General features: G+C 32.4%; 1 protein-coding gene across 3 annotated transcripts in view; it reads right to left on the reverse strand.

The window, feature by feature from the left end:
- Positions 1 to 2,142: 2,142 nt before the first annotated feature.
- Positions 2,143 to 18,041, reverse strand: part of LOC127714346 (myotubularin-related protein 6-like) — a 77,496-nt gene continuing 61,597 nt past the window's right edge. For 2 of the 3 annotated variants that reach the window (XM_052220406.1, XM_052220405.1), the window contains 5 exons: positions 17,450 to 17,703; positions 16,794 to 16,928; positions 14,748 to 14,874; positions 12,985 to 13,452; positions 2,143 to 5,799 (listed from right to left, as the gene is read on the reverse strand). In XM_052220406.1, coding sequence (XP_052076366.1) covers positions 5,629 to 5,799; positions 12,985 to 13,452; positions 14,748 to 14,874; positions 16,794 to 16,928; positions 17,450 to 17,703 — 1,155 coding nt within the window. In that variant the 3' untranslated portion in view covers positions 2,143 to 5,628. The remainder of the gene's footprint in view (positions 5,800 to 12,984; positions 13,453 to 14,747; positions 14,875 to 16,793; positions 16,929 to 17,449; positions 17,704 to 18,041) is intronic. The other variant, XM_052220407.1, reaches the window with a different exon arrangement.

Consider the following 18,041-nt stretch of genomic DNA (forward strand, 5'->3'; position numbering starts at 1 on the left):
ACTCAAGGGAGGCAATCCAATCATATAATTAACCATTGCAAAGACATTCAAAATTTTATAATTTTATTTTTTTTAATTAATTAAGATCACCAGTAACCTAGTAATTTTGTATTCGTCTTTGAGACTGATTGATAGTTGGTTTCTTGACATCTACTGTAAAATATTTAATGCATATTTAGGATATCATTGTTCAGATGTCTAAACATAAACTGTACATTATTCTACCATCAGACTTCAGAGTTTTACTATGCGTTTTGCTGTGTGTATGTTTATTCCACATTGGCTAGAGGTATAGGGGAGGGTTGAGATCTCACAAAACATGTTTAACCCTGCCACATTTTTCAGCCTGTCCCAAGTCAGGAACCTCTAGCCTTTGTTAGTTTTGTGTGTTTTTTTAATTTTGGTTCATTTGTATGTTTCAGAGTTTTGTGTGGGGTCCATTTTGTTGAACTAGTATACATTATTGTTTAGGAACCAGCTGAAGCCCAACTCTGGGTTTGGGATTTTCTTGTTGCATGGAAGTCCCATTGGTGGCCTTAGGCTGTTTTCTGCTCAAAGAAACTAAGGTTCCAACTCCCGTAGCCAAAGTTGACATTAGGTGAATTAGGATATTCTTTTTAGGTCCCTTTGGATCATATAGCTCCTCCCTTATTCATACATGTATACATGCATTGGCTTTCAATTTTTTTTTACTTATAGTATTTAAAAAAGATCTTAATCAAGAAAACTTAAATGTTGACAAATGAAGTATGACATTAAGAAATGGTCAAGTGAAGCCTATCTGATGAACATGAAAACCTTGCAATGGCTCTATACACCAAATATAGATGTCCTATAACTCATATTAACTGCGAAAAAAAACATATGATACAAAAATAGTGTTTTTAGGCAGTCATTGAACAATGAAAATAGGGTCAAGGTCAATGGACATATGGCAGACTTCAGACCACAAGGCACCTACCTGTATGTTAGATGAGGATTATCAAGCTCTTTTACCTTTTGAGAATTGAAGCTACCGGTATGTACAAAAGCTTATACCGTCACCAGATTAGCATTCCTGTGCATCCTTTGCAGGGGAGAAAAAAATGGCCAATAGAATCAAGCAAGATTCCTAACAATCTTAAATTGAACAGATAAAGGACCATATATACAACTATTCTTGCCTAGTTTAGATCTCATTTATTAGTAGTTTCAGAGGAGTAAGTGAAAAGTTTGGCAAATAACATGTTAGATAAACTCTTTTTTAAGGCTTAAGATAGCATGTCCTGTAAGGCTAAGTGCAAGATCATGCACCTGTCCCAAGTCAGGAACCTTTGTTAGTCTTGTATGTTTTTTTAAAATTTTGGTTCATTTACATGTTTCAGAGTTAAGTGCGATGTCCATTTTCGCTGAACTACATATAGTATACATTATTGTTTATGGGCCAGCTGAAGCCCGCCTCTGGGTGCGGGATTTTCTCGCTGTGTTGAATACCCATTGGTAACCTTGTGCTGTTTTCTGCTCTTTGGTCTGGTTGTTGTCTTTTTGACACACTCCCCATTTCCATTCTCACTTTTATTTTCTCTGATTGTTAATGACGCTTTTACACTAAATCCATTGGATGTTGAATGTGTACACTGATTGATGTTTTAGTGTTAGATACATGCTTTGCTTTATTAGAATTTTCTGTTATTGGCTTTCAACTAGCTTTCAGTAATTGTGAGTAATAACAGATCTCTGCGTCTTTAGTGTTTTTGTGCTTTGTATTGATTTGATGTGTTAAATGTTTTTTATAGTTTGTTCTTATGTTGTGCTGTTTCACCACTGTTCCAGGTTAGGTGAGGGTTGGGCAATATTTTTCCAATATCAACAGTTGGTTATCTCATTTTATATGTTTTACACCAAGTGTACCAATATTGTGTGGGAAATGCTCACTGTGTGATATATTGTCTTAGAAGGGTTGCTGTTTCAATTGCTTTTGTATTTTTATACATGTATGTTCAGCTTTTATCATGCAGTCATCAAGCTTTCTTCATTCCAAAAAATGAAGTTTGTATGTTGACATAAATGTCTTTTGAACTTTGGTTGTGTCTCAACGATGTATGCCTCATATTATCTTTTATTCATATATAGAGCATTGCAAAAATTAACAAGAAGAAACACTGATGTATGGAAATTTATTTGGTGTTTCATTTTGTTATAAACATTCAAAGCAAACTACTGTGTTATAGCTAGCTTTGAGCTGGTATACAATACTTTGCATATAAAAACTAAGTAACTATGCAACACAAACTTACTATGACATTCTTTATAAAGCACCTTTAACCAAATGGAACAAAAATAAGATCCTTACTAAACATTAGCATGAAACGAGGGACTATAACAGATGTCACAAAAAATTCTAATTCAGTGAACTATCAGATGGCAAGTATACAAGATTTTTCATTTTGAAACAACATTTATTAAAATGAACAGTTTTTTAATTTTTTATTTTACCATAGAGGTAACATCAAATTCTGGCAAAATTCAAAACAGATTTTTTTACATCTGCATGTGTATAAGTACTTCTGTTTGTAAATCTTTCGTCATTTTTTTAAACGTCGTTTACACAGTTCTAGAATCTATCTTTTTATTGACTTACGATCAATGTAAAACATATCTGGCTTATGGTCAAAATTTTTAAAAGGAAAGATTAAACGCGCACAAATTTTCATGGTTTTATAAAACTTATTCACTCAAATAACTAAAATTATTTTCGATCCAAATGTTGCATAAAGAAAACTGGTTTCACCAGAAATGTGACAATTTCATAGAGTTATGTCACAAAACTACCAAACAGAAGCATCCACATAAAAGAACATAAATTATAATGTGACTGAACTGATTATATCTGACCCGTATTGTACAGACTCATATCAACCAGATAAACATACTGTACACGAATACATTTACAGATATTTATGTAAAATACTGACGATGAGACAATTGTTACTGGTTGTTTTTTTTATTTCTTGACAGTAGAGAGCTTTAATTAAACGAATTCCAAACTAACAAAAATGTAGCCATGCCAAATAAGGTTATTCAAAAAACAGTAACAACAATGCACATTTTAGTGTTTTCTTTCACTCAAATTTGGGTACCGGTAGTCTTTATGTTTCAAAAGAAATATTTTAAAATTCATTCTCCTTCTGTCTCATCTTTCAAACAGGGATGCAAAATATTCTATAGGTCTATATATTATTTAACTAAATTAAAAAAAAAGAAATTGTTTCATCAAATAAAACAGTATTAACAAATAATATATATATATGTGTGTGGAATGTTTTATGTATATGCTACAAAATGTGTTTTCCTTTTATTGCTAAGTACACAAATAGAAATAATGAAATTCCCATTTTGATTCAAGCTCTAAAATTGTGTATGAAAAGGTATAAAGGTACCATCTACGTAATGTGATGCTAATAATATCAATGATGTGATTCTATTTTTCTGATGACCCTTAAATGATGAAATGTGCAGAGAAATTAATACTAAATCTTGAGGTTCTCATTGTCCATGTTTTTAATTGATAATACTACAACTACAAAAAAATTTATGTCAGTTGTGTATCAATTTTAATTTAAAAATACCGTATCAAAATATAATGTTGCAGAATTTTTGGAAATGCCGTTTAATCATTTAGTAATATAATTTTTCATGTGAATTCAATACATCAAATACACTGATCAACAATTATTACCAATTTTGAAAGAAGGAAAAAATTCTTGATTCTACACACTTTCTTTTTTTATTACTGATACCTACTTCACATACAGGAGCAAAGCATATTATACTGTTCCTTTATCTCATTCTATAAAGCATAAGATAAAAACAGTCTATATGTGTGCTCTTTTTGTATTACCATGCCTTTAAACAAAACAAAATCTTCATTTAGTCATTATATTGATTTTGCAATGTTGCATGTTTGGCTCATCTTCGAAATGGCATCCATTTTTCATCAAATAAACTTATATATCAAAATTATTTCAGGAAAAGAAAGCTAAATGTTGAAAGGTGTATTTTGAAATCTGTGCTATAATTATCACCATATTCTAGAATTTTTGTCCCAAAAAAAAAACAAAATAAATTGAACAAATTAAATAACATTGCACTAACCCTTCATTATAAACAAAATATATAGAGAACAAAAGTATAAGATTTATATGTAACAAAATATACTAAATCAAAAATATATATTTGACAGACTATTTTCACAAAAAATCTTGAATTCAAAATTAATCTTAAGTTATACTGAAATCTTCATGACTGCCATGATTTTTTGTGAAAATAGTTGCAGAAGTGTTAAACTAAAATATATATACATCACTGCCAGTTTAAGATATTACCACTGTGAGAGTGTTTTACAAATTTACAAACAGTTTCTGATAAACAATAAAATGCATAAATAATACACCCAAATTAATATCTAACTTTAACATCTGTCCTCTATTACATGAAATAAATATAGAAATGATATCATTGAATTTTATTTGTTACAAGAGGAAATTTGTGACCTCATACAAGTGATTGATACCAAACATCATCTTAAAATTGGAGGAAAAGCATCGGTTCAATCAAGGAAATGATTCAAATGTGCAAATCATGTAAACATATTCAAGTATATGACTTTATATGTTCATCATGGTATAGGAACTATAGCAGTTGCCTAAATTTCAAGTACTGTAAATTCAGAAATTGTTGCAAGGTATTTATTAATGCACATAATGCCACTGGAGGAGTATCACAATAATAAGAACTCACATTCTGATATCTTATACATACATCTGTATGCAGCTTTTCCTGAAATAATTAATCTCATTTTGTCAATTCTTCAAAAATCGCAATAATAAATGCAAGCAATAATTTCTGAATTTACAGTATAAATGCTGTCTCATTTCTGGAATTTTGCTTTACTTTGTATAATTCTAAATTGAAATCCCAGAAGCTGAAGATAGTCTTGATTCAACATGACACCAAATGTGGCATAAGACAACTGTATTCATTTAAGGGTTTATAAAAATAAGAAGATGTGGTATGATTGCCAATGAGACAACTATCCACCAGAGACAACTATGTATCATGTACTTCTTTTCCTGAAAAATTTCCAACTCAAGTTTAGACTTTGTTTTAAAATTCCAAACTGCATACTAATTCTGAAAACATCTGCTTGCATAATACATTAATAAAAATATTGGTTTTGACATTCTCATGAAAAAAAAAAGAATTTCTTATACCTGAGAAAAAATTTTTGTTCTTATAAAGTTACACAAAACAATGGACTAGACAAGACAAGTATAAATCACTGACAAAAGGTTCTTTCAAAGTATAAATAAACCCATTAGAAAGGTTTTTTTTATCCAAAATATAGGAGCAAAGTTGTCTCTGTTATTAAAATAAACCTTAAAAAATATCATTACAAAACTTAAACTAAGGGAGATAATCAAGACACATTTCAAGCAAATTTATTCCAACCAAATGATTTATAAACTATAAGTATGGAATGACTGATTCTTCAAAAACTTGTTTCTACTTCAATCATAGACTATATCAAATACATCATGTTTTTTGTATGTTAAGACTAGTAACTAAATATATCACAAAAGACAGTGGTTAGCTTGTGTTGTTGATTGGTGGAGAAAATTCCATGGAAGGCGAGTGTCGAATGTCCTTATAACATGGTCGACAGACTGGTACAGGTCGTTTGGAATAATGTCCAGGTAATGGTATATTCTTGGCAATACATCGAGTGCAGAATACATCACCGCATTTCCAACAATGGAACTGTAACAAAAAAATAAATATTCATTAATGTTTTTGTCAGATGATTTCTAATTTTTTCAGTTCTGTGTTGAGGGAAAATACCTAACAACCCAAGCTTATACATGTTATATGTACGCTGTGAATGATAATTTACCTGTATTTACCTTTATTTTCACATAATACTCAGGTTTTTGAACAGCTGATACTGCATCTATAGAACACTGACCAGGAGATTAATAAAGGGACCTTAGAATTTCAATTTTCTATTAACCACTAACATGTAGTAATATCACACATTCGTTAAAAAGGTCAAGATAAAATATGGTGAATTTTTTATTTGGTACTGACCATTTCTTCTTCAAAATCGATCAAGAATACTTATTCCAAAAATCAGTTATTTTGGGCTGACCTCAGACTTTACACTACTCAAAACAATATTCGAACAAGAATACGTATTCATTGGACACCATGCCCAGCTCTGGGTTAAAATCTTAATTTTGTGCATATATTTAAGATATTTCACCTCATAATGAACATGTTGATGGGACCATGACTTCACGGTAAACTAACTTAGGCCAAAACTTTTAACCTGAGATTGTACTAATTTCCCGTTCCTAGGCAGGGCATATTAAAATAAGAAACTCATTTAATTGATATAATCAGACGCTTCCTAGTTAAACAACCACATTAAACATAAATTACGTTCAACAATTACAGATAAACAAAAGAATTAAAAGTGTAAGATTAAAGCCATTTTTTGGCCCATGAATTTCCAAAACTCCTTAAAATTCTACAACATTTTCAAAATTATGTTAAATTTATTGATAAATGGAAAGAAAGTGTTTATAATAAAACTGTTATCACAGAGATATCTCTCGCCTATTTGTTATTTTGATAATGCAAATGTTGAAATTAAAATAGCAATACTTTAACATGTAAGTTATGCAAATATTTAAAGTCAATGAACCATGACTGAAGGTACAGGGCTAAACAATCTCCATGGAAATGAGATGTGCCAATGCTAATACAACTGCATACCAAATACCATTGACTTTTCATAAGTCGTTCCCTTTAAACAAACCTAAACACAAACATTAACTTGTAAACTATGTAAAAGTTTCAAAGTCAATGAACCATAATAAGGGGGTGGGGTTATCATCTCCATGGAAATGAAACTTGCAAAGGCCAATACATTTGCATACAAAATATCATTGACTTAACATTAGTGGTTTATCTTAAACAGACCTAATCACAAACTAATACATATGTAAACTAAGCAAAAGTCAATAGACCATGACTGAGGGGGCGGGGCCAAATATTCTCCGTGGAAATAAGATGTGCTAATGTTTATACCACTGCATACCAATTAACATTGGCCTACCACTAACGGTCCCCCTTAAACTGACCTAATCACAAACTAATACATGAAAACTAAGCAAAAGTTTCAAAGTCAAACAACCATGACTGAGGGGGCGAGGCCAAATAATCTCCATGGAAATGAGATATGCCAATGCTTATACAACTGCATACCAAATATCATTGACCTACCACTAGTGGTTCCCCATAAACTGACCTAATCACAAACTAATACATGTAAACTAAGCAAAGTTTAGAAGTCAATAGACCATGACTGAGGAGGCAGGGCCAAATAATCTGCATGGTAATGAGATGTGCCAATGCTAATACAACTGCATACTAAATATCATTGACCTAACACTAGTGGTTCACCATAAACTAGACCTAATCACAAACTAATACATTGTTGACGCCACCGCCGTCGGAAACAGCATACCTATGTCTCGCTTTTTGACTCCATCAAGGCGAGTCAAAAATGTAATGACATATGACATATTTGACAATACTACTGTCTTATTATAAACTGTTTATTGAGAAATTATAATTGAGTTCAAACAAGTGAATCTGTGAGCTACTGCTTACTAATGATACCCCAGACCACTAAAAGTATAAGGGTAAACAGGAAGTTGTTGAGTGATGAATCGGAAAACGCATCACACTGTATAGCTGACTCATATAAACCCTGAAACCAAATTTCAGAAATCCTTGTAATGTAGTTCCTGAGAAAAATGAGACGAAAAATATTCATGGGACAGACGGACTGACGGACTGATGGACTGACTGGCTGACGGATGGATGAATGGACGGACGGACAGACAGAGGTAAAACAGTATACCCCCACTTTTTTAAAGCGGGGGTATAATAATTACTGTTGGTGTGTTAAATTTGATTAAGAGATTTATTTGTAAATAGCACATTCCCAAAGAAATTAGATAGCACATATTTTGTTTTTTCTATTGCCTGGTGTAAAATTGTTTCTAGAATAGAATAAAATGCTCTGCAGGGCGCAGCTTGATACGACCGCAGAGGTCGAACCCTGAACAGTTGGGGCAAGTATGGACACAACATTCAAGCTTGATACAGCTCTGAATTTGGATTGTGATTAAATATTTGACACAGCATAGGTTTCTGACACAGAATGAATGTGGTCTAAGAACTTTAAAATTTTAAATTGGACATTCACCTATTATGGTCCAATATCCAAAATCTAAATACATGGTTAGATTCAGCATATCAAAGAACCCCAAGAATTCAATTTTTGATAAAATCAAACAAAGTTTAATTTGGACCCTTTTGACCTCAATGTGGACAAAGTTGATAATGGGGCCCAAAAATCAAAAATCTAAATACATGGTTAGATTCAGCATATCAAAGAACCCCATATATTCAATTTTTGTTGAAATCAAACAAAGTTTAATTTTGGACCCCGATTTGGACCAACTTGAAAACTGGGCCCACAAAAAATCTAAATACATGTTTAGATTCAGCATATCAAAGAACCCTAAGAATTCAATTTTTGTTAAAATCAAACTAAGTTTAATTTTGGACCCTTTGGACCTTAATGTAGACCAATTTGAAAACGGAACCAAAAATTAAGAATCTAAATACACGGTTAGATTCGGCATACCCCAATAATTCAATTTTTGATGAAATCAAACAAAGTTTAATTTTGGACCCTTTGGACCTCAATGTGGACCAATTTAAAAACGGGGCCCAAAATCCAAAATCTTAATACACGGTAAGAATCAGCATATTAAAGAACCCCAAGAATTCAAGAATAAAACCCCATTGAAATTGGTCAAGAAATAAGCAATTTATACGAAGTATCTTCTTTTGCACAATTAACTGTGCAATTGAAATATTTCTTGCTATTGCGCAATACTGTACAATTGACAATTTCTTGCTATTGCGCAATATTGTGCTATTGGATATTTCTTGCTATTGCACGATACGGTGCAATTGAAGATTTCTTGCTATTGCGCAATACTGTGCAATTGAAGATTTCTTGCTATTGTGCAATACTGTGCAATTGAAAATTTCTTGCTATTGCACAATACTTATTATATAATAATTTACACATCCTGTTTGGTGTGTATCTCCTACCATATCATTATTATTTGCTTTTAAATATAAAACAGAAATAACCAACTTAAAATGGAAAATTTTAAAAGAAAAAAAAAAGGAAAAATGGAAAAAAAGGGGAAAAAAAAAATCCCCCCCCCCCAAATTTTTTGAAACCCCTTATGATTCATCACCCCCAAACTCAATCCCAGCCTTCCCTTTGTGGTATGGTACCTTGCAGTACAATTTCAGAGAGACCCATACACTTGAACACAAGTTATTGTCTGGAAACTAGAAAAATGCTTATTTTTGGCCCCTTATTCCTAAACGTTTTGGGCAATTATCCCCAAACTCAATTCCAGCTTTCCCTTTGTGATATGGAACCTTGTAGTACAATTTCAGAAAGATCCATACACTTACACACAAGTTATTATCATGAAACTAGAAAAATGCTTGTTTTTTGCCCCTTTTTTGGCCCCTAATTCCTAATATTTTGAGGCAATTACCCCCAAAATCAATCCCAGCATTCCCTGTGTGATATGGAACCTTGTGGTACAATTTCAGAGAGATCCATACACTTGAACACAAGTTATTGTCTGGAAACTAGAAAAATGCTTATTTTTGGCCCCTTTTTGGCCCCTTATTCCTAAACGTTTTGGGCAATTACCCCCAAACTCAATTCCAGCCTTCCCTTTGTGATATGGAACCTTGTGGTACAATTTCAGAGAGATCCATACACTAACACACAAGTTATGTCTGGAAGTTACAACAAGAGTGCACACGCTGAAATGTCTCGCCTTCTTTACTAATCATTGATATTATGTTGATAGTCCTAAATATAAAGCTTTATGACAACTGTCACATAAACTTAACATTAACCAAGTAAACTAAACATTGACGAACCATGAAAATGAGGTCAAGGTCAGATGAACCATGCTAGGCAGGCATGTACAGCTAACAATTCTTCCATACAACAAATATAGTTGACCTATTGCTTATAGTTTAAGAAAAACAGACCAAAACACAAAAACTTAACACTGAGCAATGAACCTTGAAAATGAGGTCAAGGTCAAATAAAACCTGCGTGACTGACATATAGATCATAAAATATTTCCATACACCAAATATAGTTGAACTATTGCATATAGTATTAGAAAAAAAGACCAAAACTCAAAAACTTAACTTTGACCACTGAACCATGAAAATGAGGTCAAGGTAAGATGACACCTGCCAGCTAGACATGTACACCTTACAATCATTCCATACACCAAATATAGCTGACCTATTGCATGCAGTATTAGAAAAAAAAGACCAAAACTCAAAAACTTAACTTTGACCACTGAACCATGAAAATGAGGTCAAGGTCAGATGACACCTACCAGCTAGACATGTACACCTTACAATCATTCCATACACCAAATATAGTAGACCTATTGCATACAGTATAAGAAAAACAGACCAAAACACAAAAACTTAACTATAACCACTGAACCATGAAAATGAGGTCAAGGTCAGATGACACCTGCCAGTTGGACATGTACACCTTACAGTCCTTCCATACACCGAATATACTAGACCTATTGCTTATAGTATCTGAGATATGGACTTGACCACGAAAACTTAACCTTGTTCACTGATCCATGAAATGAGGTCGAGGTCAAGTGAAAACTGTCTGACGGGCATGAGGACCTTGCAAGGTACGCACATACCAAATATAGTTATCCTATTACTTATAATAAGAGAGAATTTAACATTACAAAAAATCTGAACTTTTTTTTCAAATAGTCACTGAACCATGAAAATGAGGTCAAGGACATTGGACATGTGACTGACTAAAACTTCGTAACATGAGGCATCCATATACAAAGTATGAAGCATCCAGGTCTTCCATCTTCTAAAATATAAAGCTTTTAAGAAGTTAGCTAACACCGCCGCCGCCGCTGCCGCCGGATCGCTATCCCTATGTCGAGCTTTCTGCAACAAAAGTCGCAGGCTCGACAAAAATGCTTATTTTTGGCCCCTTTTTGGTCCCTAATTCCTTAACTGTTGGTACCATAACCCCCAAAATCAATCCCAACCTTCCTTTAGTGGTATTGAACCTTATGGTAAAATTTCATAGAGATCCATTCACTTAAACTAAAGTTAGAGTGCGAAAACCAATGTGTCTTCGGACGACGCCGCCGACGACGCCAACGTCATACCAATATACGACCGCAAAAATTTTTTGCGGTCGTATAAAAACAAAGGATATGGGGTGACCATCCTTGACCAGAATCAGTACATGCACAGCAAAGAACACACAAAAAACTTTTGAAGTTGCATTAAAAAATGTTATGCTCATATTCTTTTTAGAAGTAATTTCTACAATTACTCATATGATACTGACCAAAAATAAGTTCATTCATTCAACATTGTGTCAATGTAATGTAAAACTTTTTGGACAAACAAGTATACAGCTTAAAGAAATAGAATTGAGAATGGAAGGATTATTTTATGCAATTGAAATTCTAAATACTACTTCATGCTATATTGATAATAAGTACATGTATATGAGAACACACTGTAGGGAGAAACATCACTCTTTCATGCTATTTTTTTTAGTAAAAAAATGGGTGAAACCATATTCAGTGAATTGTAAGGAGATTGTGTACTAAGAAATATGAAATAGATATAGCTTATATAAATAATTTTCAATCAGTTATTTTGACAAGAATTTGGAATTTGGAAGTCATATCAAATTTAATAGAAAGCTTAAGGAACTAGTCAATATAATATTATCACTTTTAGTATTTTGACATTTCCTTTTATTCTTAATGTTTTGAAAAGCCCAAAATAACTTACATTCCTAGATGTTAGATACTGAATTAGGATTCATGACACAGAACCAAGAATACAGAAAGTATACATATTTTAAGATTTAAAGTTATTTATGCTTTGTGCTTATATTCATATAAACTGATATCTCATATACTTTGAAAAACCAAAAAATATTGCTCAATAAAAAAACACTGCTGAATGCTAAGTGAAAAATTGACAACTCCCTCTCAAAATAAAAAAAGATGTGAAAAAAGAATCATAATTGAAGATGCTACTTGTCTAAAACAACATCATCACATAAACTACATTCAAGGATTCTGTACCAAAAACCAACCATGTGATCAATATAATAACATGATGTAGGTAAAAATCTAGCTGTTTCCAACGTTTTCAGAGGAAATCTAAAATCAACCAAAGTTTTGTAATGTAAGATGACCATACAATGTATGTTAAGATAGAACCCAGATGACCATTGCATAAGCAAGTGGAAAGCTTATTTTTCTAATTCAAAATATCTTGAAATAAGCAATGAAGTTATGACAGTGGACATATCAAAAGTTTGATTTATCTATCTTTTTTGGAGCCTTTGCTTAATTTTCAAAAAAACTTAGCAGTTTGATATAACTCAAAAATATTGAAACCAATTTAATGTTCTTACTTTAAAAAAAAATCATATGAGATAGCAGCACCATATAGGACTTTTGTTGTGTTTCTTTCATTTTTGGTTATCTATCATTATGTTGGTGAGCATTTTTTATTATTAACACACCTACATGAAAATTCTAACTCCTTTTCAAATATTTATACAATAAAAAAAAAACTAAAAAGTAAAGAAATGTATTCATGTACCAAGAATCAGTTAGGAATACCTTGTTCCTTGCTCAACAACAATAGGAAAGTTAACCAAGATAGAAAAACATCCAAGGGCCTAAAAAGTAGTTAGTGGTGTCAATATATAATAATATAGCTTGCCTTTTTGGTAAAGCGGTCAAAGGGAGAAGCACATGAGCAGTTATGTACATTTCTGAAGGACTTCCAATCCAGAGCAACACTTGTCAGTTCTAAAACTAAATAGTCCAAATTAAGCTGCTCAGCGCTTGCCGAGCGTGTCATGCTAGAGTCCATAGTCCGACAATCTTCTATACCTGGTAATGTCATGTTAATATTCAAATCCTCAGGAACTGATTTGGACATTTCTTCAAATCCTGACTCAGAGTCACTTTTCTTGTTGCTATTTATAATATCTTTTTCCGTCGATTCCCCATCACTTTGTTGTTTTTCTGTGTCACCGTTGATAATAAGTTCTTTGTTTATTTTTAAGGGTAAATCATTGTTGTCATCACTAACTTGGTCCAATGATTCTGTAGACAGGAAGCCATTTAATTTCTTTTCAATCACTTGGTCTGGTTTACCCAATAACTTACAGACTTGTGTTATTCTCTGGAATCAAAAACATTTCATCTGATTTTAACAGAATTCACAATACAAATATGCTATTTTATTGAATGTTGTTTTTTTAAGCATGTTTGAAAACTCTACATTTAACAAAAAGTGTGTAGTTTTTCTTCCTCATTTTCCTTCTTCTTTGGATTAGCCAGCATTAATAATGATCAAAACATATTTTAGTAAGGTAAAAAAAAAAACAGAAATATTGATTTCTTTCGAACAATAAATGCACCTGCGCTTGCTTTCAAAATAATATTTTTTCAGTCTTGTGTACTACTTTTGGGACAAATAATATTAAAAGTAAAGAAAAAATCAGCTCTAACTCAAAATATGGACGATTTGATGTTGAGGTAGTCTTGAATTCAGTTTGACAGCTTCAGACATATTAATATTTTACCTTTTTCATCTGGACCAAATCACTACTATACCAAATAAAAGAAGAATGTGTCTGAGGACACAAATGTCCCTGCTCTGTGTGTTGTGGTTCTTAGCATTGTGTGTGAGTTTCACACAATTTGCACGAGGCAAACTTAAGTTAAGAGTGTGGAAACGAAAAAATTTGCAGTTTTCCAAGTTATAAAGGGTCATAACTATAAATGACTCACTGCCCAAATTTGAACTCTGTCTGTGTGTTGTGGTCCTTAGCATTGTGTATGAGTTTCATAAAATTTGCATGAGACAAAATTAAGTTAGAGTGTGGAGATGAAAATGGGATGGACAGGATGAAAAGACGGAAAAACAGACAAAAAGACAGAAGGACAGAGGGTCAAGAGTAATACTTAGTGCCCCCTTTGCCTACAACAAGGACTTTATTTCATGACCCAATATTTTTTTTTGGTGTTATTTCACCCCCAACTTGCTCTTTGAGATATAACATCTGAAGAACTAAATTTGGAAGGTGTATGAAATGTTTACATGTAAAAGGTATTTGAATGTTCTATTGATGACTGTGAAGTAGATCATATCTGTATTGTATGTCAGTGTATGTGAGACAGTAAAGTGCATTGCTTTTCTTGCAAAACAATTACAGACTTCACTGCTTTAATTACAAACTCTATGATTCAATCAATCACAATGCTTTTGAAAATGATTGTTAGTATGCTATAAACAGTAAAATGCAACATTTTTTCCACAGATATATCAGTACAATAAAAATGAGATATCTTTTCAGTAAAATCTATTGCTCATACTTCCCTGTATCAAACAGATATTTCATAACAGAGAAATAGTGTGATTTGGAGGTAATATCTACATCAATCTTTTAAATACTTCTGAACAGAATAAATTACCTTTTCTAAGAGCTGAACATGATCTTCTAAGGAAGCACAATGGTCACTTGCAGAACTTAATATATCTACAATATTCTCCCTTGGATGGATACCATTCTCATATCTATTATACATTCCTGCCCAAAACCTACAAAAATGTATACATTTGTCTCTTTTACAGCATTCTTTTTTCTGTGTAAACATACATAATCAATTGATTTATAACTTTATATTTCTATGAGTTTTTAGCAACAGAATCAGCTTTCAAACTGCAAATATATCATTCACACACTCAATAGGATCCTTCTTCTCTTTTGCACCATTTATTTTCATTCACAATCAAGTCATTTTCTGCAATGAACTTTTCACCTTTAGGAATTACCCTTACTATTTTCTAAAGATTCTTAAGTAACTAGAATAAAATGCTTGTTTTGGGATCCTTTTTGGCCCCTAATTCCTAAACGGTTTGGATCATCACCCCCAAAAACAATCCCAACCTTCCTTTTGTGGTATTGAACCTTTTGATTGAATTTCATAGAGATCCATACACTTAAACTAAATTGATTGTCCGGAAACCAAATGTCATTTGACAACAACGACGACATGATAGCAATATACGACCCCAAAATTTTTTTGCGGTCGTATAAAAACATATCTTAAGAAATGTTAACATAAATTAGCAGTGACATTTCATTTCTAAGATATATTCAGGAAAAAAAAAACATAGCAGACTTGAATTGCAAATATTTCTTTTTCTGTAGGCAGCAAATATTCATCACCTATTCTGATGTGTACTTGTTAAAGCAGAGTTTTCTATTCATGCTATTCTGATGTGTACTTGTTAAAGCAGATATTTCTATTCTGGTGTGTACTTGTTAAAGCAGAGATTTCTATTCTGGTGTGTACTTGTTAAAGCAGAGGTTTCTATTCTGGTGTGTACTTGTCACAGCAGAGATTTCTATTCTGATGTGTACTTGTTACAGCAGAGATTTCTATTCTAGAGTGTACTTGTTAAAGCAGAGATTTCTATTCTGATGTGTACTTGTTAAAGCAGAGATTTCTAATCTGGTGTGTACTTGTCACAGCAGAGATTTCTATTCTGGTGTGTACTTGTTAAAGCAGAGATTTCTATTCTGGTGTGTACTTGTTAAAGCAGAGGTTTCTATTCTGGTGTGTACTTGTCACAGCAGAGATTTCTATTCTGATGTGTACTTGTTACAGCAGAGATTTCTATTCTAGAGTGTACTTGTTAAAGAAGAGATTTCTATTCTGATGTGTACTTGTTAAAGCAGAGATTTCTATTCTGGTGTGTACTTGTTAAAGCAGAGATTTCTATTCTGGTGTGTACTTGTCACAGCAGAGATTTCTATTCTGGTGTGTACTTGTTAAAGCAGAGATTTCTATTCTGGTGTGTACTTGTTAAAGCAGAGGTTTCTATTCTGGTGTGTACTTGTCACAGCAGAGATTTCTATTCTGATGTGTACTTGTTACAGCAGAGATTTCTATTCTAGAGTGTACTTGTTAAAGCAGAGATTTCTATTCTGATATGTACTTGTTAAAGCAGAGATTTCTAATCTGGTGTGTACTTGTCACAGCAGAGATTTCTATTCTGGTGTGTACTTGTTAAAGCAGAGATTTCTATTATAGAGTGTACTTGTCAAAGCAGATATTTCTATTCTGATGTGTACTTGTTAAAGCAGAGATTTCTATTCTGGTGTGTACTTGTTAAAGCAGAGATTTCTATTCTGGTGTGTACTTGTTAAAGCAGAGATTTCTATTCTAGTGTGTACTTGTGTGTACTTGTCATAGCAGAGATTTCTATTCTTGTGTGTACTTGTTAAAGCAGAGATTTCTATTCTTATGTGTACTTGTTAAAACAGAGATTTCTATTATGGTGTGTACTTGTCACAGCAGAGATTTCTATTCTGGTGTGTACTTGTTAAAGCAGAGATTTCTATTCTGGTGTGTACTTGTTGAAGCAGAGATTTCTATTCTGGTGTGTACTTGTCACAGCAGAGATTTCTATTCTGGTGTGTACTTGTTACAGCAGAGATTTTTTCCACTTACTTTACACATTGTGGACTAGTATTTGGCATTATCACAGGTTCTTGATGCTCATAAGATTTTTTGTAGAAAGGATTCAAATATTCTGTCATGTGCTTGGTAATGTATCCCCACAATGAATAAGTTCTCTCTGACAACCTGAAATTTACATTATAATTAAGAGTATTTTTCTGCAAGTTTGATGTTTGGAATTTGCCTCTGCATACAACAATTTTTCATGTATAACATTTAGTAAACTTCTTTATCACATGCAAATCATATATTAAAAGAGGAAAGCTCTAATTTGTTTCCTAAATCTACCATATGCTTTTCCATTTAACCATAAATTTAGCCTATCTTTTTCTATCTTATTGTAAATCTTATCTTTCTTTTTTCTATCTATTGTTTTAAAGTGTACAAAATTTTTTTTTTTCGAAATACTAAGGATTTTCAACCCCAGGAATAGATAACCTTAGCTTTATTTGGCAAATACTTCCAGAATTGTGGATCCTCAATGCTTATCAGCTTCGTACTGTATTTGGCCTTTTTAACTTTTTTGATTCAAGCGTCACTGAAAAGTCTTTTGTAGACGAAACACACGTGTGGTGTACAAAATTTTAATCCTGGTATCTATGATGAGTTTATTTACTGTAAATAAAGCATATCTTTTTCTATCTTACCGTAAATCTAGCCTATCTTTTTCACAGTTCCCAACAAAAGTACCAAACTGACAGGAATAAACATGGTCGTGAATTGTGATCAAGAAACGGTCGTTGAACTGGAAAGCACATGGAAATTGCTGCATTAACTGCCACACACTTTCTATAAACTGAGTAAATACTGGAGATACTTCCTTTGAATCTACGGTACCAAGTAATCCACAACGATCGGTAAATTTGTGACCAAAAGATAACCATTCCTTCTCTATCAGTGCCTATAACAGAAAAAACAATTAAAGAATAACTACACACATTCCTGAATTCATGAATTGTTTGGTCACTTGTTGAATATATTTTTACATTGATTAGTTATTTCTTTTGTTGCATGATGTCAGAGTGAGAAAAAAATAGGATAATAATAAGAAGTTTTATTTGCTACTCAAAATAACTGTTGATACAGATTTTAATCTTTCTATAAGTATGAACAAGTTTATGCTGCTCTGTCAGGATATGTGTTTTTAATAATTCTCATGTAAAATATGGGTTATTAATAATTCTCATGTAAAATATGGGTTTTTAATAATTCTAATGTGAAATAAGGGTTATTAATAAT

Source organism: Mytilus californianus, unplaced genomic scaffold, assembly GCF_021869535.1.
Source record: "Mytilus californianus isolate M0D057914Y unplaced genomic scaffold, xbMytCali1.0.p SCAF_9, whole genome shotgun sequence".
Classification (NCBI taxonomy): Eukaryota; Metazoa; Mollusca; class Bivalvia; order Mytilida; family Mytilidae; genus Mytilus; species Mytilus californianus.